We start from the raw sequence: 23,420 nt of genomic DNA on the forward strand, positions 1-23,420 counted from the left end.
ATAGAGCTTTTTGTTTTCTCCAAACCCACCTTTTGGCCAAACTGGCCTGTTTCTGTTGAAAGGCCCGCAGGTCCTCAGCTTGTTGTTATCCTTGGTCCTTCATTCTTTTTCACTCTCACATCCATATCCAGGCAGCCACCATGTCTGCTCAGATGTACAAGGCGCCTTCTGTCCTTCCAGGATACTCTCGAGAATCTGCATGAAGTGCTTCCTGGGAATAAGCGCTGGGTTGGGGATGGGAGTATAAATACAAAAGCAAATAATCACACAACTGGCTCCCCATGAGCAGGATGAGGTTGGCTTTTGTCTTTGCCCAGGCCGCCCGACTTTGCCCTCGTGGGCATGAGTGGATTGAATTTGGACAGCTTGGAATGGCTGCCAGACTCAACAGGACGAATCGGGTAGAGAGAAGGACCAAAGCGGCTCCTCTTGGTCAGAGCTGTCGGCCCCACAAGCATCATTTGGGATCTGCTAGGCACAGTTCCCATAAGAAGAGACCTGATGGGTTTGGTGGCCCACAAAGCCTTGGAGTCTGCCCTGGGGGTTAATTGTGGATGTAGGGTAGAGAGAGTTGGTGATGAACAGGATGAACGGGGCTGCCGAGTCTGCAGCAGGAGGAGGCTGGAAGAGCCCCACAGAGCCAGCTTCGAGCTGGGTGGGTATGGGGGAGAGGGTAGAAAGAGTGAACCTGGGACACCAGAGGACACTCTTGGAGCAGGCTGGAGCCACTGAGCCTGAGCACAGGAGACAGCTTGGGAAAAGAGAGTTCTCTGGTTGGGGAGGCCAGGTGGGCCAGAACGCCATCATGGGGCTTTGGGTCCAGCTGCTTCTCTCCAGGCCCTCTCAGGCCCAGTATTCTGGGGACCTAATAGCCCATGTATTATATTTGCAGTTGTGGCTGGAGAGCTGTGTGGTCCCCCCGTCATCGCCACAGCAGAAGGAGGAGGACTTCTTTGCTTCCCATGCTTCTCCCAAGGTGGGTAATGCACTCTGCCTAGTTTTGTCCAAGTGTTTTTGGGTTTTGGTGTTTTGTTTTGTTTTTTCAAATGGCCTTACCGTTGCATGATAAAAGTCTTATTTTAAACTTGGAGTTTGGGGAATAAGGGAAAAAATGATCCATCCTCCTCTAGTGGAATCAACTGCTGTGCTGGTTCTGAAGGAGCCTGATCTTTTCCTTTGTCAGTTTGGGGGTGACACCTACTTTAACAGCTGGACCCATGAGGCTCTTCCTTGCTTGGTGCCAACCCTTTAAACTTGGAGGGCAATTGATATATATTTGAAGAAATGTGGAGATCAGCTGTTAAGACAAATATGTCACAGACATTTTAGTTATTTTTTAGATTATTTCATTTTCTTTTTTAAAAAAAAAAAGGTTTTTATTTTCAAAACACATGCATAGCCCTCTTTGTAGTGGCCAGAAACTGGAAACTGAGTGGATGCCCATCAATTGGAGAATGGCTGAATAAATTGTGGTACATGAAAGTTATGGAATATTATTGTTCTGTAAGAAATGACCAGCAGGAGGATTTCAGAAAGGCCTGGAGAGACTTAGAGGAAATGATTCTGAGTGAAACGAGCAGGACCAGGAGATCATCATATATTTCAACAACACTATATGATGATCAATTCTGATGGACACGGTCCTCTTCAACAATGAGATGAACCAAATCGATTCCGATGGAGCAGTAATGAACTGAACCAGCTACACCCAGTGAAAGAACTCTAGGAGATGACTATGAACCACTACATAGAATTCCAATCCCTCTATTTTTGTCCACCTGCATTTTTGATTTCCTTCATAGGCTAATTGTACATTTTTTCAAAGTCCCAATTCTTTTTGTACAGCAAAATAACCGTTTGGACATGTATACATATATTGTATTTAACTTCTGTTTTAACATATTTAACATGTATTGGTCAACTTGCCGTCTCGGGGAAGGAGGGAAAAAGTTGGAACAAAAGATTTTGCAACTGTCAATGCTGAAAAATTACCCATGCATATATCTTGTAAATAAAAAGCTATAATAAAAAAAAAACCCACATGCATAGTTTTCAACATTCACTCTAGTAACACTTTATGTTCCAAATTTTTTCCCTCCCTCCCTTCCCTCTCATCCTCTCCTCTAGATGGCAAGTAATCCAATATATTAAACATGTGCAATACTTCGTATTTCCCCAATTATACTGTATAAGAAAAAATCAGCTCAAACAGTAAAAAAAAAAAAAAAAAAAAAAAAATGAGAAAAAAATAAAATTCAAGCAAACAACAACAAAAAAAGAGGAAAATATGTTGTGATCCATACTCAGTCCCCATAGCCCTCTGTCTTTTCATCCCAAGACCATTGGAACTGGCCTGAATCATCTCCCTGTTGAAAAGAGCCCATGTGGCCATTTTTAAAAAGTCCCTGGAGACAACCTTGGGTAGTGGAAGGAGCGGGGGAACTCCTTCCTTCTGGCCTCAGTTTCCTGCTCTGGATTAGAGATTTCTACAATTCTTCCAGCTCGAGGTCCTTTGACTTAGACCGGTCAAGGCTTGGGCTCTCTGGGCATGTATCGCCTGGCAGACTCCTCCAGGCTGTCTCCTTTGCCCCCTTTTTTTCTGATGGCCTGGGAGATGGTTTCTAAGGTCTCACTTTCAGGCCCCCTCATCATACTGTTGGTGTCAGATAAAACCTGGCAGCCTCCCTGCCTCCTTGGTGAAGTCCAGGGTTTCCCTCAGGACCTCATCCTTGCTCCCTTGGGCCAGCCTTTGAGCTGTGTTGGCTCCGAGTGGCTCATAGGTCTCACCCACCACGATCCCTGCTAGCATGAGAAGAGTTACGGGGCTCCCAGTCTGTGGGGAGGGGGAGACCATGGTTGGTCACTGGTGCGGGACTTTAGAGGGATGCGTCATGACGATGTGCTGGGGGACTTTTCACAGGGTGGGTGTCAGAGAGCTGCGGGTTTTGCTCATCAGTGACTTTCCCCCTTGCTCCAGGTTAGCGACCCAGAGTGGGCAGTGGCACAACCCGAGCCAATCTCTTTCAGATCGAATTCTTCCGGAGCCGTGCTGGAGAGTAATGAAGGTATAGTCTTGGGCACTTCTGTTTATAATTAGAACCAAGTAGTGATCTGGGAGGGGCTCATGCCTTCCTAAAGTGACTCAGAATTGGCGACTTTCCTGTAGGGTTGGGTGTGTTGTAAATGCATCTGTTTAACATTTGTAGTTTTGTTTTAAAAAAAAATTACACAGAAGTCACTGAGAATGTGGATTAGATGAGTAAGACTCTCCTGCCACTAAGCACTATGTGTCCCTGTATATTTCTCAGACTTGAGCCTTTTGGTAAGGAAAGAGCCTGGGAGTCTGAGTCAGAGCTCTTGGTTTGATTGGCAAAGGAATAAAGATGTTTCCTGGACTACAGGATGCCACATGGGCTCGGCCTGCCCTGAAGGAGCTGAAAGTCCAGCTTGAAAGGGCCCCAAATGCCAGGCTGAAAAACTCGCGTGCCAGTGGAGGCTCCTGCTGACAGCTTTGGGGCAGGGAGGTTACGTGGCCAGACCTGTATTTTAGGATGGTGATTTTGGCTATATTTTGTGGGATGGGTTGTCAAAGGCAAAGAGTGAACATAGTATAGGGATCAGAGGCAGCAGGTGATCTGAGCTAGCGTGGTGGCTGTGTGACTGGTGAGAGGGGGATGAATGAGGGAGGCGAGAAGGGAGCATTGACAAGATTTGGTCATTGATTATTTATGGGGAGTGAGGGAGAGGGAAGAGACGAGAATAATGAGGTTACGTAGTTGGCTACCTGTGAGGAAGGGTGGGCATTTGGGGAAAAAGAATAAACTCTGTTTTGGACATGTTGAATTTGAGGTGCCAGGATGGCCTTCAGGTGTCCAGAGGGCAGTTGGCATCATAGGACTGGAGTTCCAAAGAGACCCGGGGGATGAATATGTAAGTGGAGGTTATCCTGTGTACAGAAGATAGGGACCGGATGAGATCACCAGGGAGTGAACACAGGGGTCAGCTGTACCTGGGGTAAGGGATGGAGGGCGGCCAGTGAAGGAGACTTAGAAAAGGAGGGCACAGGAGGAGCTGAGGTGATTAGACGTGGCGATTACACAAAATGTAAAGAACCAACAGCCATTCAATTGACTTGCGAAGATTGTAAGCTTGTCTCTAGACTTCAGGGATTTTTGCTGTCCTTGGCGAAGGTGTCACCAACAAGTTAAGATACATTGATTAGAAGCTTCCTGGGCACTGCTAGAAGCCATGAGGCTTGTGGAGGAAGCAGCCGGGCACAGGGGACGCCCTCAGATGTCAAACTTGTTTTGTGGTTCCGGGCCTCAGTTTCCCTATTTGCATTCCAAGAAGAGTCAGACTAGATGATCTCCAAGGTCTCTTGCAAGTCAGAAATTGGAGCATTTTTGTTGTGATGGACATAGAACTAAATAGAAGACCAGAGCCCCTTTCTTAGAGCCTTTTCAGACTGTTCAAACTGTAGAAAAGGGGAGATGATTTTGAATTGTGATGGTTAATCACTTTCATGAGATCTCAATCCCTGAAATTGAGGCTGATTTGAGTCTTAGAGGTGAATTAGGGGCCCTTTTTCTCTTTGGATTTGTATAGGGAATGGACATCCTGTCCTCTGGCTGGTCAGTTCATGTCTGCAGGGTTTGTGGTCAGGTCTGAGCTCTGACTTTTAGGAAGAACATTGACAGTCTGGAACATGTTTGGAACCCCCTGAAGGGCCTCAGGGAGTGGGTTGAAAGATGTGAGCAAATTTATTTAGTTTGGCAGCTTGGCCTGCTCAATCTGCTGAGCTAGGAGAGCTGATTTCCTAAGAGGGGAGCTGTCCAGTGGGGGCCAGGATCTGTCCCTGGAGGCCTCGATCTCTGTCCCTGGAGGCCTCAGGAAGCTGTTGATGACTGTTTGTTAAAGACTGGCCTTGGGTATCCCTCCTGCTCTTCATTTTGAGTCTTAGTAGTCCAAGGTTCCTGCAGCCCCCTGGACTCACCGACCCAGAGCTCTGAATACAAAACCTTACTGCTGGTCATAATTCTCAGGAGGTCGGAGTTGGTTACCCGTCCCAACAGGCTCCAGCCTTATTCCTTTGCCATCCCAGGACCAGATGAGCCCAAACATTCATTTAAAAACTCCTGCCTTGGGTTTTTCCTCTGAAAAAGTCTGGAATAAAAGTTGGACTGACTGACAAGCAGCCCCAGTCACTACTGATGTATCATAATGTTAGAATCTCCTGTTCGGGGGGATTTGCAGATTTTTCAGTTAACATACATTTTAGGTATCTAGCTCAAGATTGTTTTTTAGATCACCCAAGTATAAGACAGGGGGTATCTGGGGCCATGTGTTTCCACATGTGATATTTTATAATCGTGAAGATTCCTATTGTGAGAAAGTTTAAAAAATAAAAAGGGGAAAAGACTCTGGAAGAAGGAGCGGCTGGGACTGTCTGAATACACAATACATCCTGAAGAGCATCCTTTTCTAGGCTGATCTCTCTATTTTTACATGCAGGTGGACCAGAGCAAGGACCAAGTGTTGAAGGCCTGAGTGTGTCACCAAAAGCTTCATTGGGTAATCTGCCTTCAGCCTCCTTCCTTCCCTTCTCCTCCGTTCTTCCCCTCTTCCTTCTCCTCTTCCTTTGCCTCCAGAAGCCTAAGCCCCTCTTAGTTGTAGATCGTGGAAAAGGAAATAGCTCTATTCATGTGGTTTGGAAGGTAAAATGGTATTCTGATCACCATATACACAGGAGGCCTTTAAATTTGTGGAATTGAATTAAATTGTTAGTTTATTCCAAATACATGTTCCAGCTCTTTAGCATTTTGAAATTTATATGCCTCATTCCATAGCTGTAGCCCACCATTTCTCTGCTGAGAGTCAGGAAATGTGTAAAAAAAGAAGCTCTTTTGAGAAAAAATAAGACTATGACTGAAGCTCTAAGAAGGAAATTACATATTGATTTTCTAACATATTTTAAAGGAATCATTATTTTTACGATTATTATTATTTTTTAATTTTCTGTTCTAAATCCTCTTTCCTTTCCAACCCACTTTCTGGATGTTCTGTCAAGTGACATGGGAACAGTAATGGCTGGGAGCTGTGCAGATAGATATTTCCTGCATATGACTCCAACTCTTGGGTCCTCAAAAAGGCAACATTCTCTTGATTTTTCAGCCATGAACCGGGACAGGCTGAAAGCACCTGAAAATTCTGTTTTAAACATTCTCTTAGGTGCTAGCCCTGGGTCATTCATGTGTAGCGAGTTAATTCAGAACATGTATTATCTTTTTAACTTTGACATAATTAAATCTTTAGATTGAGTGTTGTATGGACATGGAAAACAAGTCACATAGACAATATTATTTCTATTTATCTGACATAATAATTTTTTTTTACAGATGTTTCCTCTCTTATAAAAAAGAAACCGACCCAGGCTAGAAAGGGGGTGAGTATCATGAGCCCGGCGGCTGGCCCCCCCCTTCCAGGCTCCTTTGCCCCTCAGGAAGTCGGGCTTTTTGTTTTGAGCCTGTCGGTGACGCTGTGAGTTGGACCCGGCGGCCGTACTAGAGCGGGGCTCCCACGTGTGGTTTTGAATGAGGTGGGCCCGAGGAGCTTGTGTGGAGTAGCTGCCGCCCCCGAGCCTGCTGGGTGGCCGTGCGCAGGGAGGCCTTCACACCAGTCTCTGCCCTGCTCATCCCGGGTCTTCTCTTCCAGCTTGGAGGCAAGAAAGGGGGTTTGGGAGCCCAGAAAGTGAGCGGCTCCAGCTTCAGTGACATTGAGAAGCAGGCCCAGGCGGTGGAGAAGAGGAAGGAGCAGGAGGACCTCCAGGCCCCCAAAGAAGAGTCCATGTATGTGTGGGAGAGGGTCCCCTGGAGTGGGCTGCAGTAACTTTGTTAGTGTGTGGGAGGCTGCCAGGAGCTGCGGGAGCCTGCCTCGGCTTTTCCAGTTGTAAAACAGCTGTAAACCAGTTTTGAGGTCCAGATGAGATAACACTTGTAAAGCGCTTAACCTAGATCCTGGCACACAGTAGGCGCCAAATCAGTGCTTATTCCCTCCACTTACTCTCAAGAGATGATCAAGCTGCCTTTCTTGCTTGTGCCCACTAGGTGGCAATGGAAGCGCTGGTCTTAATGAGCCCTGATTCTCATCTTTTATTAATTACTGGGGACAAAAATAGCTCCATCCTGGAGATCTGGAGAGCTTTTAAGACCAAAGTTGGGAGCGAGGCTCCTTCCTTTCTTCATTGGACTGCTCTTTGTCCCTTCCTCCCCAAGGGCTGTCACTGACCATAAACAGACCCACGCAGGGTCCCGTGGGCCACAGCAGCCACCCCCGTGCATCTGGGCTCTGCGGCCAGGCGGGGGACCAGCAATGCCCAACAGCGGGGAGTCTGGTCGGACAGTTTCTGGGCCACCCTTCCCAGCCTCGCACCAAAGGGACCATCCAATTTTCAAGCAGAGGGTCTGAGTTCAGATTCTGATGGCCACCTGTGTGCCCACTGGGGGCTGTGAGTCCCTTGAGCCCATTTCCTGTGGCCAGTTTCCAGCTGCTCTTGCAGCAAAGGCCAGGGGAAGAACAGGGGTTGTTGGTTCCCTTGGCCATTCACCCAGGGCATTGGAAATCCTGTCATAAAAGGCTCACATGCTGCATACAAACTACTCCTGGGGTGCCCCCTTCTCAGGTGCCCACAGCCCACCTCTGGGTGCCCCCTTCTGAGTGCCCACAGACTACTCCTGGGGTGCCCCCTTCTCAAGTGCCCACAGACCACTCCTGGGGTGCCCACAGACTGCCCTCAGGGTGCTCCCTGCAGTGTCCCTCCCTCCCTTTGAGTCCAGTTCGTGCTCGTGCTCTCCTTCCCCTTTTCGAGCTCCACTTGGCAGCCATGCCAGCCGGCTCACTCTTCTCCAAAGTCTCCCCCTGCCAGGCCTTGCACATCCTTTGCCTGCCATGTCCTCCCTCCCAGTTTCCTCCTTTTCTTTCTTGAACCCTTCTCACGTCCCCCCATCAGATTCCCCTGAGTCAGTTTGTGGACGGGCTGGGTCTGGCCCAGGGGAAGGTGCGCCCCGAGGGCCAGTTCTGAGGGTCTGTTTGGACGTCCCAGGCCCGGCCCGGCGCCGCTGTGACGGCGTGATCGATGTTTGTGGGTCAGGTTCCTGTTCTTTTTGTGAATCTTTTTGTGAATACAGGCCTGTCATTAGGGCGAGGTCCCTGGCACACTGGGTCATTCACCTTTGTAGGGCGTTCTGGGGAGCGGAATGGAGGAAGGCTGCCGATTTGGAGGCCCTGGTCCCTCGTTTATCCAATCTGTTAAAGTTGTCTTCATCCCCGTTTCTCTAAAATGAGATTAAATCCAGAGAGCTTTTGCTATGCAGGCTGGTCAGGACTCCTGGTCTAAGGGAAAGTTGAGTTAACCAGCATTTATTAAGCACCTATTGTGTGCCAAGGTCGGGGACAAAGAAGGACATGGGTAGTTGCTGCCACAAAAGGAGTGATGCTGAAGAAAATATCCATATTCCTGTGAGGGGTCCTTCCACCTCAGTGTCCAGCTCTGAGAGTGAGCCCTGCCCTCAGCTACAGCCAGACTCATGCTTAGACATGTCACCAGAGGCCGTCCCTGTTGGCAGTGCCCCCGTCCCTCCAGGAGTGGGGATCTGAGCTTGAAGGCTGAGGTGCCCAGGGAGCCTCAGAAGCTTTAAGTGTTTTCCCGGGGATTATGGTTAGGGACAAGGCAAGGCTGTTTACTGTTAGGGTCACTTCTTAAATTTCTAGTCTCTATTTCTATTCGTAGACCACCCATTTTCACCACTAAAAACAAACATACAAAGTGGCAATAAAATTATAATCACACGTGAGGTGAGAAATTGTGGGTTTTATGGTTTCCCTTTAGTCTGCAAACATATGTGAGCCCTCCCTGTGAGCAGAACCCCGGGCTTTGTGTTGGGGTGGATGGAGAAGTTGCGTGGGACACAGCCTGGGATCTGCTGAGGTTCATAGTCTGGTAGATCACAGCAGCATTTGGGGGATTCCACGGGTGGTTTGCCGTCCCCGAGCCCTCAGCTAGAGCTTCAGACCCACCCAGCTGGCAGCATGGGCCCCCTGAGAGGAAGGGACGGGGGGCTCTCATGCCATCGTCTCACATTGTGAGGGAAGGCTGTGAAAAGCAGGGGGCCCAAAGGCTCTGTGCCCTACTCCCTTTTTGAGGATTGTCCTTTGCTAAAGAAAAGCGTGTGATACACAGGGATGGGGCGGTGGGGGGCAAGCACCTAAGGGACAGAAACGGCTTCCTCTGGCTGAAGGGGCACAGGCAACACCGTCCCCGGTGACTATGAGAGAGAGATTTTTGGTGTTGTTGGAATAGATTAATACGTAGTGACTGGGCTCTGTGTGTGTGTGTGTGTGTGTGTGTGTGTGTGTGTGTGTGTGTGTTTCTTCTTTAGAGTCTCCTCATTGCGACTGGCCTACAAGGATCTGGAGATTCAAATGAAGAGAGATGAGAAGAATTTTAGCGGGAAAAAGAAAATCGAATCGGAGAGACTTGGCATGGGGCTTGGGAACGCCAGAAGGTGTGCGAGCCGTGCTTTTTCCTCATTCAAATGTGTCCGTTTTCTAATCCTGTTGGCCTTAGTGTGGAGATTGGATCTGTGTTAATATCATTTGATATGACTGGAAAATTTTCCACTCTTGGAGAAAAGCAAACTGCGTAATCCGCCTCAAAGGCTGGGTCCGGCCGGGCAGTCGCTTCTTGTTGGAAACAGGGAGAGCTGGAAACCAAGGTGGGAGGTTGGGAACACGGTTCATAATGAAAAGGAAAAAATATCAAAGACTGGCGAGCAGATCCCCACGTCATGGGTTCGGTTACATCTTTATTGTAAAATTTAATAACCAAAGTTAAAAATAATATGTAAAGTTATTTTTCTTCAGCACTTTGCAATTATCTGTTCCCTATAAACAGAACATTTTTTCTACAAGTAAAAATTAATGTTTGAGTTGAGTGATGCATTTTTGCTGCCGATTTTTAATGTGGTTCTTATTTTCCTTACAGTGGAATTTCCCACTCCGTGGTCTCAGACATGCAGACCATAGAACAGGAGACGCCCATTCTGGCCAAACCGAGAAAGAAGTATAGCGACGACAAGGATGATTCCTATTTCACTTCATCCAGTACCAGGTAGCACATTAAAATTGTGATTGTGGAGGCCAAGGACTCTAGGCCGGCTCATTGCATGACGCAGACAGACGAGTTTCCCTTTTTCTGGCCTTCCCGGAGTACCTGGGCAGGTGGAAGGCCTGCTCCTTAGCTTGTTGGGTTCAGGAAGTGAAGTTTTTTAGCTTCTCCAGACATTGTCCAGCTTTGAGCCCAACCACTTCACAAAGAATTAATTTACTAAGCATAATGAGAGTTTATTCACTTATTGTGGGCGTTCCATTTGGAAAAAATAACTGGCCCTAGGGATTGATACAATACTTCCCAGACCAATTTGGAAACATTAGAAACCTATGTGGGAAGGAAGTGTAAAACTGGGGCATAGTGCAGTGTCCCAAGGTATTTCCTTTCATGGTTTTATGGTTAGAAATACATGTATTGATGGCAATTTGTAACTGTCCTTTTGTGACTTGGGCTGGCTTCCTTTACTGTGCTTCTACATATGTACAAAGACAGCTTTAGTTCTTCAGTGAGCACCCTGTTCCAAAGGTAGATGGCCGGGGCCTCTTCCTGTTCTAAAAGAAGATTAAATGAGTCTTTGTGGCTTTTTCTTGAACAGGAAGACCCACCAGACTTTGGTGGGCCAGCCTTTCCACTGCAGGCAGACAGACAGATAGAGAGACAGGCAGGCAGGCAAGCAGACAGACAGGCAGGCAGGTGGAGGGACAGATAGGCAAGCAGACAGACAACAAATAGACGCAATAGACAGATAGGCAGACACACAAACACACACACACACACACACACACACACACACACACACACACACATATACACACACACATACACACACACACCATCCAGCCTAGAAGGCATAGGCCATCCTTCGAGGCTCAGACTAGGATAGTGACATCTACATTCCTGTCTTGTGGGGATTTTGTAAGGATCAAATGGGAGGAAAGTGTTTCTGAAGCCTTAAAACCCTAAAACAAATGCCCTTTCCCACAAGGGAAAGGCTCACAGCAGGGGGCGGCCTTGTTGGGGAGTGGGCTTTGAGTGCCGAGCAGGGATTTGGGAGGCAGAGGGGATGATGTTCCTGGAGATGAGACGCTCCTGGCAGGTGGTTCTGTGGGGGAGCAGCCTAGGGGGATCATCATGGAGAGACATCAGGAAGAAGTCTCGGTGATGACGGCCACTCCTGGGCGCTCTCTGGGCAGCAGGACCCAGTGATGGAAGGTGCAGAGAAGTCACAGCTGATTCTAGGGCCCTGAGTAGGGGGTTTGTGGAGCAGAGCCGTGACCTTGGTGGCCACCACAGACACTCATGGAAGCATGGCTGCTGCTGCCCATGCCCCCAGAACCAGGGGATCTCTCAGTGCTCTCTCAGTGCTTCCTCTCTGCTTCCTTCCTGCAGGTACTTTGACGACCCGGCCGACTCGAGGGGCAGCCCCATCTCTAAGTGGGACGACAGCTCAGATCTCTTTTGGAGGAACGAGCCCCTCAGAGAGACAGAAACCATCCTGAGTTCGAAAGGACAAACTATGCAGACAGGTGAGCTATGGGGATAGGTATGCCCCGGGCATCCAGGCCTCCATTAGGCCCGGGGCCCTGCCACATCTGGTGACCCAGCCCCCCCCGCCCTTGGCATCTCTCCCATGCCCACCCTCGTTATCAGCTGCTGCCTCGGAAAAGCTTTGTCCTTAATGGACTTCCCAAAGCAACCCAGATAGGGAGGGCAAAGGTTACCTACAGTTTATGTTCATAAATGGTGAGGTTCCAAGAATGGCGACTTGTCCGAGAGCACACTGTCTCTTGACATTCATCACCTGGGACTCCTTGCTGCTGTGCCTTTGCTGGTGGCTGCTTTTTCATCCCCCTGCTGGAGGCCACGTGGATACTTTTGTCCTCTTGGTTCTCTTGGGGCAGCTGGGGAATACAAGTGGGTTAGCTCCCCAAATTCAGAGGCAGAAAGGCTCTGAGTTCAAATCTGGCTCTGACACTGGCTGGGTGACTTTGGACTATCGCTGAAAATGGGGATTATAACAGTGTCTTCCTTCCAGAGCTTTTGTGAGGGTCAAATAAGATCCTATTTGTGAAAAGCCTGGAACATAGCAGGTGCCCATAAATGCAGCTGCAATCACCACTTGCCATCACTCCGTCATTATTCTGCCTCTGTCCCCAGTCAAGGGGTCCAGCCCTTCCCTCGTTTCTCTGAATTTCTCAGTGGGGCTCTCTAATGCCCCATTGCACCACCTCACATGGTCCCTTCCCCAGCTTTGTTCCCACCAGGAGGCTGCCCTTTCTTTGTACTCTGGGGATCCCCGGACACCTGGACAGCATCAGCTTAGAGTGACGGAGAATGGGGGGCCAAGGAGGCCGTGTCAGGGACATGTGACACTTCTGGCCCTGCTCCCGCCTCTGCCCATTGGAGGGTCCAGCCTCCTCCTGTCAGGGGCTTTGTGCTCATTAATTGAGTGGAGGGCTGACTCACCTGCTGCAGAGGAGCCATGTGTTGGAAGGACGGCCACGGGAGAGAAAGCCGAGGGGCCGAGTTCATTTGGGAGATTTCAATTTTCAAATGTTGCTTCTTAAAATGATTGTTCTCCTGTTCCACTCTCCTTTCAAACGCAAATACAAATTTCTGTATTATTGGTGCAAATAGCCTTTGCCGTACCTTCAATTAAGTCAATTTTTACTGCGATTGGTTTTGAAGCCACTTTGATTTTAATCGTAGGCCCACTTCGCGTCGCAAGCCTGATTATGAGCCAACTGGAAATACAGATGAGGCACAAAAAAAATTTGGCAACGTCAAAGCCATTTCATCGGACATGTATTTTGGAAGACAAGACCAGGCCGATGTGAGTCTTAAAATAGTTCCTATGGCGGGAGGAGAAACAAAGAAGGGGCTGTTCTGCTGCTAAAAGAGGCGGGGCCACAGGTCTTAGCTTGGGGTCCCCAAGGCCTTCTTCAGCCGGTCTAGCCCTGAGCCCTCCCCTCGCTGGTGCTCCCCTCTCTCAGGGACCCCAGGGCCTGCTTCGATCTTCATCTCTTGGATTTTCCCCTCACTGTGTATTCTCTGTCTCCCTCCTCTTCCTCCCTCCCTCTGCTAGACTTATGATCCCTAGGAGGCCAAATCAGGGACCACGTCTTAGATTTTCTGGTGTCTCTCATGGTGGCCAGGCTTGTGCCTTGCTCAGGAGTCACTCCTTGGTTCCATGTCGTATGAATACCAGGTAATCCTGGCCTTGGCACTGATTGGGAGATCAAGCTAGGACTATTAATGGTTAAGTCAGCTTCTGCCCTGATGAAACAAAGATGTATGGGAAACCATGTCTTACAGCTGGACAGAAGCTTAGAATCAAAATACTGCAGCCCTTGGATGTGAATGCTGGATGCAACAGCTCACTTTGAGTCATAGAGCCCTTGGGCGGGCAGCCCGTGAACCCTTTTTGACAATCACATTTTCAGAGGCATAAAATAAAGCACACAGTCTCACAAAGGAAACCAATTACATTGAACTATAGTTAATAAAATATATTTTCCAAGACCCAGTTCCCAGACTCTGATCTAGACCAACCTCACACTTTAAGGGAGCAGACACGGAGCTCTGAGTCAGTACTTATTCCTTCCCTTTTCACTTTTCCCTTCTCACTTTTCAATGAGGTGGGAGAAGTTTCACCATAGATTGAATATGTCTAAAATTTTTCTCTTAGCTCTGAGTCAATACTAAGAGACCCCAGAGTCAGAGTCCTTCCAGCTCATTGTGGAAACTGTTGTCAAGCCAAATGTGATCACAGAGACTAAGAATATAATTCAGTAAATATTTTTTTAAAAATTTCCCCAATTGGGGAAAACATGTAAAAACAATTGTTAACATTAAAAAAATTTTTTTAAAATTCCAGATTCTCTCCTTCCTTTCCTCTCCCCATTGAGAAGACAAGCAATTTGAAAAAAAAATTGAATTTCAAATAAACAATTTGGAAAAATAATCATATTGTGAAATAAAATACAGACCAAAAAACCTTAAGCACACACACACAAAAACAACGGACAAAGTGTACTTCAATATACATTCAATCTCCATTAATTCTTTTCCGTCCAGAGGTGGACGGCAATTTTCATCCTAAGTCCTATAGGATTCTCTTGAATTATTGTATTTCTGATAATATCCTAGGCATTCACAGTTGATCATCTTGTAGTATTGCTGTTAGTATGTAAGATCATTTCTTGCTTCTTCTCACTTCATTTTGCATCAGTTCATGGAAGTCTTTCCAGGTTTTTTGAGAACACTCTGCTCATTTCTTACAGCACAACTTGTTCAGCCATCCCCTCAGTTTCCAATTCCTTACCATCCACAAAAAGAGCTGTTATAAATATTTTTGTACCGTAGTTCTTTTCCTTTTTGTTTTTAAATAGTGGTACTGTTTGTCAAAAGCACAGGGTTATAATCCTTTGCCATAATTCCAGATTGCTCTGCAGAATGGTCGAATCGGTAAACCACTTTACCAATAATGTATTAATGCCTCAATTTTCCCACATCTCGGCTTACAATGAATTGGGCTTAGAATTTTCCTATTATCTCCTCCAATATTTGTCATTTTCCTCTTCTGTCATATTAGTCGTGAATTGGTAGTTCGGAGTTTTAACTTGCATCTCTATAATTAATAGTTATAGAGCATGTTTTAATATTTGCTTAGATAGCTTTAATTACTTTATCTGAAAACCACCTAGTTCTTTTATTACTTATCAATTGCGAAATGGCTCTTATTTCTATAAATTTTCTTATAAATTCTTTTAAATTTTTTTATATAGTTTCAAAATTCAAATTCAAATTTCTCAAAATAAGGTGTTTATCATAGAAGTTTGCGGTAAAAATATTTTCACAATAAGATTATTAACTATGTATTTCCCTCCATTCTTTTATCCCCATTTGTCCCCTGTCCGTTCTCAAAAGTGTTTTGCTTCCGACTTTTACCTTCCTCACTTCTAGTAGTACCAACACCCCCTTCTCTTATTCCCTTCTTCTCCTGCTTTCTTATATAGTAAAATAGATTCCTACAACTGAGGGTGTACATTATTCCCTCTTTGAGCCAATTCCAATTAGAATAAGGTTCAGTTCCTCCCCTTCCGGCTTCCTCATTTTACCCTCCAGTGTAAAATCTCTTTTATGTCAGATAATATATCTCATTCTTCCTCTCCCTTTCTCCTTTCTCTTTTCATGCTTCTCTTGAATCTTGCATTTGAAAATCAGATTTTCTGTTCAGCTCTGGTCTTCTTATTAGGAATGCTTAAAAGTCTTCTATTTTATTAAATATCCATTTTTCTCCCTAAAAGATTATACTCTGTTTTGCTGGACAGATGATTCTTGGTTATAATATTAACTCCTTTGTTCCCTGGAATATTTTATTCCAAGTCCTCCAAACTTTTAATGTGATAACTTCTAAATCTTGTATCATCCTAACTGTGGCTCCATGACAATTGAATTGTTTCCAGTATTTTCTCCTTGATCTGGGAACATCTCGTGCCTCTGGTCATTTTTTAATAACACGGTAGTATTACATTACAGTCACAAATCACAACTTGTTTCCCAATTAATTGACAGTTCTTTGGCCCCACGAAAAGAGTTGCTGTAAATATTTTTATACAAATAGGTGCTTTTCCTTTTTCTTTGATCTCTCTGGGATATGGACTTAACAGTGGTATTTCTGGGTCAAAAGATATGCAGAGTTTTTAGCTCTTTGGACATAATTTGAGATTGTCCAGGATGGCTGGAGCACTCATTAGTGTGCCTGTTTTCCCTATATCCCCTCCAGCATTTGTCTTTTTAATGTTTGTTTTGTCAGTTTGGCTAATCTGATGCATGTGAACTGGCACCTCATAATTGTTTTAATTTGTTTTTTTAATTATTAGTGATGTAGAGTGTTTTTCATGTGGCTATGATTTCTTCCTCTGAAAACTATCCCTTCATATCTTTGACTGCTTTTTAATTAACAGTTCTTATTTTTGTAAATTTGGCTCCGTTCCCCATATATATCTTAGAAATGTTTTTTAGAGTGATTAGCTGCAGAGATTCCCCCCTCCCAATTTCCTTCTTATCTAAGCTGCATTGAGTTTATTAGTGTAAAAACTAAAGAAATTTTATAATTGAAATTACCCATCTTGCCTCCACGTCTCTGGGTCTTGTTTGACCTTTACTCCACGTGTTCCTAATCAACAACCAATCAGCCTGGCTCAGAGAGACCTCGGCCATTTGTTTCTGGGCACATCTGCAACTTTAGTGCATTAGTGCAGGTTCCAAGTATACGGATTCTCTCTTCATTTTACCCAGTTGCCTCCCACATGCCCGGTGCCCTTGATAGCCTTGCCCAAGTTTGACCTTGGTAGCCTTTGCCCAGCCATGGCCAGGTTTGTCAGAGGCAGGATGGGAAGGTGACTGCTGGGCCCCAAGGCCAGCTCTAGCCACTTGGTCGCTCAGCCCTTCTGTTTTATAAAAGAAGGGGTGAAGGCTCAAGCCGGGTCACCTCATGAGTAGGGAGAGGACTGTCAGCCCCATTTTTAACCTTAGAAACCTGGGAATACAAAGAGTCTTCTAGGAACGTCAGCCCCCAACCTGCTATGTCTTTCATTCTAGTATGAGACAAGGGCTCGGCTAGAGAGGCTCTCGGGAAGCTCCTCCATAAGTTCGGCTGACTTGTTTGACGATCAGAGGAAACAGTCTTCAGGTAAGGCCAGGGGGCTTGGCAGGACGGGGGCTCTGGATGTTGGGTGAGAAAGACAATCTTCATGTCCGCACATCTTATAGTACTTGGGGCTGGGGAAGGGGGGCTTCATGGGCGAAGACTCCAGCTCATTTCCATGTAGTCCAAGGAGACCAAGAGATGAGAAGTAGCCGCTCGTGATCATCCTTTCTTTCCCCCCTCCTTTTTTTATATTTTTATTTTTCCCAGTTATATGTAAAATAATTTTTTGGTTATATATACACACTTGTAATATATACATGTATCTCTATGCATTATAGATATATGATTTTGTATACACACACACACACACATACACACATTTATTTTTATATATTTCCTTGTAAATTATGTTGGGAGAAAAAAAATCAGAACAAAGAGAAAAAAACAAGAAAAACTGTGAAAATAATATGAGTTGATCTACGTTCAGTCTCTCTGGACGTGGATGCCGTTTTGCATCCAAAGTTTGTGGGATCGCCTTGGATCCCCGAACTGCCGAGAACAACCAAGTCTGTCATAGTTGGCAGCCGCCCTTTCTGACCTGAGGGGGATTGCCAGGAGTCTAAGGGAAGTCAGGTTTTCATGGGATGAGCTGGAAATGGTGGTTTGTCTGTCAAAGATCATGGACTCGTCAACATTCCCCTTTATTTCAATTCAGACGTTCTTCTCAGCGGACCCTTTGGATCACTGAACCGCTGAGAAGAACCAGGCATTTCATAGGGATCATGGCACTTTCTTGCTGTAACTGTGTTCTGTGTATTTCTGGTTCTGCTTGTTTCCCTCAGTATCAGTTCATGGAAATCTTTCCAGGCCTTTCTACAATCAGCTTGTTCATCATTTTTTATAGAACAGTAATATTCTTTTACCTTCATGTACCACAACTTACTCAGCCATTCCTCAGTTGATGGGCATCTACTCGTTTTCCAATTCTTTGCCATCACAAAAAGAGCCGCTACAAACAGTTTTCCGCATGTGGGCCCTTTTCCTTCCTTTAAGATTTCCTTGGGATACAGACCCAGTAATGGCAGTGCTGGGTCAAAGAGTATGCACAGTTTGATAGCCCTTTGTATTTGTGAAGGATTCGGGCCTGATCCCCAGGACTCGGGTGGCAGAATTTGCCCAGGCCCTGTCCTTTCTGGCCGGGCCAGCTTTTGTCCCCAAAGACCCAGTGGTCAGTTTCTCCAATTGCTGCCAGCCCCTTAGAAAGGGCAGGTCTCCTTGGGTCCTCCACTCTGAGCTCTCACCCAGGGATTCAGACTCTCACACTCCCATGGGGCCTTAAAGAGCCCTTTCCATGTTGTGGGGGATGGCGCGGCTAAGGGACACACATGGCCTCCTCCCGGGTCTGTGGACAGTGATACAGGTTCTCCTTCCCCCAGGAAACTACAACCTCAGCAACGTCTTGCCAAACGCCCCCGACATAACGCAGTTCAAACAAGGAGTTAGGTCGGTGGCGGGGAAGCTCTCGGTACTGGCCAACGGAGTCATGACATCCATTCAGGTCAGTGGGATGCCCTGCCCTGCGATGCCCTGAGATGGGAGGGGAACCGTCCTGCCATGGGAGTTGTAGGATCTTCCTGTGGCATCTGGCTTGGTGGTGGTGGACTGGGGGCTACAGGGAGGACTTGCTATGGAATCATCCCAGAAATCTCCCTTGGGGCCTGGAAGGCCAGAGCAGCGTTGCCTCCTGAGAGGAGTTAGGACAAACAGGGGGAAGAGGGCTTATTTCTGGGTATTTGAGGCTCAGCAGAGCTGTGGCGGGCCCCTCCGGATGGAGGCTGGGTGAGGAAGCCTGGTGGTCACTGCCCCATTCCTTTTCAGGATCGCTACGGCTCCTGATCGCAGCCTTCCGTGGCACGTGGCGTGTGGCTATGCCACCTTTGGCGGTCCGTCCATCACGCCCAAGCTAGCGAGTGGCCATCATGCCAAGGATCTGGCCACCTTTCCGTCAAGCAGGGAGTTCTCGAATGGTTCACTTCCTTTTTGAGAAATTCTTTTTCTTGCTGTAGTAGAAGCTTTTTCGTAATTTCTGTTAATTTATGGTACATATTGATTCCCCACCCTGGCCCACGCTCCCTGGAGCCCCACCTTCCTGTCCGTGCCCGGCCACACTTCCATCACAGCCGGAGAGAGCGGCCCAAAGGAGGGGTCGGCGGCCCCTCTGCCCCGAGGCCCCCAGATCTCCTTTCTCTTCAGCATTTGGTCCTGGGGCTCCCAGAGCTGCTGACCCGATGTTCCCAGCAATCCGGGGAGGAAACGCCCCGGGCAAACACTTCCTTCAATGGGGCCGTCGTGGACCAAAGCCGAAAATCCCAAACGGTTCCCACGTCTGTTCTTTAAAGCAATGGGAAGATCGTGTCAAAGACATTCTTTCCCTTTTTAAATTGTTAACTTTGTATGAAATACAGGATTTTTAACGTTTCCGACGAGTGCATTAAATCAATCTAGCTTCAGGAATGACTTCATCTTGGTGCTTACACGGGGCCCGCCACTTCTGGGGAGACGCAGCTGGGGGCACGGGTTTGGCTTCGGCCAGACGCTTAGAGTGTGTGTGATGGAAGGGGAGAGAACCGGGACCATAAACACGCACACACACTCACCCGCACTTATGTGCCCATACATGTGCACACCTGCACACGTACATGCAGTGAGCACACACAATGCACACTGCATAATGCAGATACATGTGCACAGCACAATACACTCACGCACATACATGCTCACACACCCGCACAAGCTCCCCCAGTACCGCCAGGACTCCAGTGGTGACAGGGAGGGATTTTATTGATTCTTTTTACCCACCTAAATCTTGGCTTTCAGCAAATCACCGGGGGCCTCCAAATGAAGCAGAAGCAACAGGCCGGTCGTGTTTTAGGTGCAAGAAATTGGGCAAATCGGAACATTGGTTTCTCCCGAATACTTACTGAATCTTTCTTAAAATGATAAACCTCCAGTTTGTAAACTTCTAAAGCTAATAAATAGTTGCAGTCGATCGTGTGGCCTGTGCTTTGGAGCCGGAACCCTGCGGGGGGCCCTGGGCGTTGGGGCTGGGCTAGGACTCGGGGCACCCGCTCGTCCTGCATGGAGACGGGGAGGCGAGGATCTCTGCAGTCAGGGCTGCCGGGCCCTTTGCTTACTGCTCGAGAAGCCTCCACGAGAGCCCTGTCATTTAAGTCTCAGCTCAGGGGTGGGATTTGTTGTTTCTAACACGAAGATTTGTGCCTGAACCCAACTTGGCTGGGGCAGCGCCCGCCTTAGGTACATATTGCCACATTTATCTCATTGCACAAGAAAAACCAGATCAAAAAGGGAAAAAATTGATGAAACCAAATGCAAGCAAACGACAAAAAGTGAAAATACTATTGTTGTGGTTCACACCAGAATGATATTTCTAAATGCATGAACTAAAACACAGGATTACGAAGAAAATCAATTCTACTGAAACAACAAAATATCAGAGGACTCGATGGAGGTCAAGAAAGGCTCCTATTTGCAGAACTCAACAGTGTCTGAGAACTACATCCTGGCCAGGCAGTGACCTGCAGCCGGGAGAGCGGAGCGTTGAGTGACGAGCGAGTCCATCAGCAGACTAGAAGGGCTTTCGATAGGCACTGTGATTGGACAATCGGCCGGACCCAGCAGGAGGAAGAGGATCCTGGGCTTAATTACATCTGAGATTTGGGCCGCACTTTCAGTGGTATGAACCTGATTTAAAAGCACTGGGGTTTTCCCAAGGCCCGTCTATGGTCACAAATCCTAAAAAGCCACAAGTTTTGGGAAAATAAAAGATTCCAGGATCCACGAAGGTGAGGAGGTGTAAGTAGTCTGTGGCACTTTGCCAGCAAGTTCCGAGGCGCCAGAGCCACTGGGCCCAGGGGTGGCAGTGAGTGGGCACAGCACAGGAGGAGAGGGGGCGCGACAGAGATAAAGGCGAAGGGGGAGTGCAGGATCAGCATCCCTGAGATGGGAAAAGATCTGGAGGATATTTATAAAGCGACAAGACAAGATGGTCTGCCACTGAAGTCTGCTGGGGTGGGGGGGAGGGGGGAAGAAGGGGCGGTTCTGCCTCCTCTCCCCCCCATCTTCCATTCAGCCTCCAAAGTGATTTTCCTAAACTCCATCCGACCAGCTCACTAACTACTCAATCATCCTGTAGCCTCCAGGATCAAACTCAAAATTCAGATCCTTCAGAATCCTTCCTTTCTAGGCTTCTGGCACCTCAGTCCTCAGCCTTAGACCCTGGCCTTCTCTCCAGTGACTCGGCCTTCTGGCCAGTCCACAAACGAGTGTTCTTTCTGGCCGTCCCCCGGCCCCAGAGACTCTCTCCTCATCTCCCCCTGCTGGCTACCGGGCTTCCTTCAAGGGCCAGCCAAGATGCCTTATTTTACAGACTTTCCTTCCTCCTTTTGATTCTAGCACCTCCCCGTGCTAACGAGGGACACCCCCAGTGGCAAAGACACTGTCAATGAAGGGAGAGGGGCTGCAGCCCCAGTGGTGTGGGAACCTTCCATGGAGGAGGAGGGCTGGGGATGAGGGCAGGAAGGACCCAAGGGCAATCCTGGCCACCCTGAGGTTGCTCTGCAAAACACACTGTTGACATCTGCCGATTTTCCCTGAGCTGCTCACCCACCGCACACATGTCCTACCCAGAAGGGCAGCAGGGGCAGCAGGCTGGGATCCCCTCTGGCCAGGGCACTGAGGGGAAGGGAGGCAGGACCCCCAGAGGGACAACAGACTGGGAGTACTGGGACCTGCTGTGACAAGGGGAGGGGAGGCAGTGTTAGGGCTGGTAGGGGGGACCCAGGAGGCAGAAGGGGGCTCGGCCCTGAGGCAGGAGGCTGCGGCTTACAGATGTTAGACCTTTCCTAAGAAAGCAGCACTGACTCCAGGTGTCTCCCTTCTGCGGATCCATCTACACAGTGCTGAGTGAGAGTAAATATAAATGAGAGATAATGAGAGGATGATGAGAGATGATGAGAGGATGATGAGAGACAATGAGAGATGATGAGAGATGAGAAGTTGATGAGAGACAATGAGAGATAATGAGAGGTTGATGAGAGATGATGAGATAATGAGAGATGATGAGAGATAATGAGAGATGATGAGAGACAATGAGAGACAATGAGAGATGATGAGATGATGATGAGAGATGATGAGAGGTTCATGAGAGATGATGAGATAATGAGAGGATGATGAAAGATAATGAGAGACAATGAGAGGTTGATGAGATGATGATGAGAGATGATGAGAGATGATGAGAAGTTGATGAGAGACAATGAGAGATGATGAGAGATGATGAGAGATGATGAGAGGTTGATGAGATGATGATGAAAGACGATGAGAGGTTGATGAGAGATAATGAGAGACAATGAGAGGTTGATGAGATGATGAGAAGATGATGAGAGATGATGAGAAGTTGATGAGAGACAATGAGAGATGATGAGATGATGAGAGATGAGAGATGATGATGAGAGATGATGAGATAATGAGGATGATGAGAGATGAGAGATGATGAGAGACAATGAGAGGTTGATGAGATGATGAGGAGAGATGATGAGAGGATGATGAAGATAATGAGAGACAATGAGAGATGATGAGATGATGATGAGAGATGATGAGAGGTTCATGAGAGATGATGAGATAATGAGGATGATGAAAGAATGAGAGACAATGAGAGGTTGATGAGATGATGAGGAGAGATGATGAGAGATGATGAGAAGTTGATGAGAGACAATGAGAGATGATGAGATGATGATGAGAGATGATGAGAGTTGATGAGAGATGATGAGATAATGAGATGATGAAAGATAATGAGAGACAATGAGAGGTTGATGAGATGATGAGGAGAGATGATGAGAGATGATGAGAAGTTGATGAGAGACAATGAGAGATGATGAGATGATGATGAGAGATGATGAGAGGTTCATGAGAGACAATGAGACACAATGAGAGGTTGATGAGATGATGATGAGAGACGATGAGAGGTTGATGAGAGACAATGAAAGATGATGAGAGATGATGAGAGGATGATGAGAGACAATGAGAGGTTGATGAGATGATGAGGAGAGATGATGAGAGATGATGAGAAGTTGATGAGAGACAATGAGAGATGATGAGATGATGAGAGATGATGAGAGGTTCATGAGAGATGATGAGATAATGAGGATGATGAAAGATAATGAGAGACAATGAGAGGTTGATGAGATGATGAGGAGAGATGATGAGAGATGATGAGAAGTTGATGAGAGACAATGAGAGATGATGAGATGATGATGAGAGATGAGAGGATGATGAGAGATGATGAGATAATGAGGATGATGAAAGATAATGAGAGACAATGAGAGGTTGATGAGATGATGAGAGAGATGATGAGAGATGATGAGAAGTTGATGAGAGACAATGAGAGATGATGAGATGATGATGAGAGATGATGAGAGGTTCATGAGAGATGATGAGATAATGAGGATGATGAAAGATAATGAGAGACAATGAGAGGTTGATGAGATGATGAGGAGAGATGATGAGAGATGATGAGAAGTTGAT

General features: G+C 47.0%; 1 protein-coding gene and 1 long non-coding RNA gene across 2 annotated transcripts in view; both read left to right on the forward strand.

The window, feature by feature from the left end:
* Positions 1-19,869, forward strand: part of ARFGAP3 (ADP ribosylation factor GTPase activating protein 3) — a 37,323-nt gene extending 17,454 nt beyond the window's left edge. The window contains 13 exon segments of the mRNA XM_051962255.1: positions 893-976; positions 2,978-3,065; positions 5,512-5,571; positions 6,396-6,442; positions 6,712-6,845; positions 9,435-9,560; positions 10,040-10,165; positions 11,555-11,673; positions 11,676-11,691; positions 12,875-12,998; positions 16,772-16,862; positions 18,257-18,378; positions 18,699-19,869. Coding sequence (XP_051818215.1) covers positions 893-976; positions 2,978-3,065; positions 5,512-5,571; positions 6,396-6,442; positions 6,712-6,845; positions 9,435-9,560; positions 10,040-10,165; positions 11,555-11,673; positions 11,676-11,691; positions 12,875-12,998; positions 16,772-16,862; positions 18,257-18,378; positions 18,699-18,716 — 1,155 coding nt within the window. The 3' untranslated portion in view covers positions 18,717-19,869.
* A 1,671-nt stretch (positions 19,870-21,540) lies between these two features.
* Positions 21,541-23,153, forward strand: LOC127538489 (uncharacterized). The gene is made up of 3 exons (XR_007947751.1): positions 21,541-22,138; positions 22,190-22,221; positions 22,830-23,153. It is a non-coding gene; the product is annotated as an uncharacterized LOC127538489 (long non-coding RNA).
* Positions 23,154-23,420: the final 267 nt, after the last annotated feature.

The sequence above is a fragment of the Antechinus flavipes genome, chromosome 5, assembly GCF_016432865.1.
Source record: "Antechinus flavipes isolate AdamAnt ecotype Samford, QLD, Australia chromosome 5, AdamAnt_v2, whole genome shotgun sequence".
NCBI classification, from domain to species: Eukaryota; Metazoa; Chordata; class Mammalia; order Dasyuromorphia; family Dasyuridae; genus Antechinus; species Antechinus flavipes.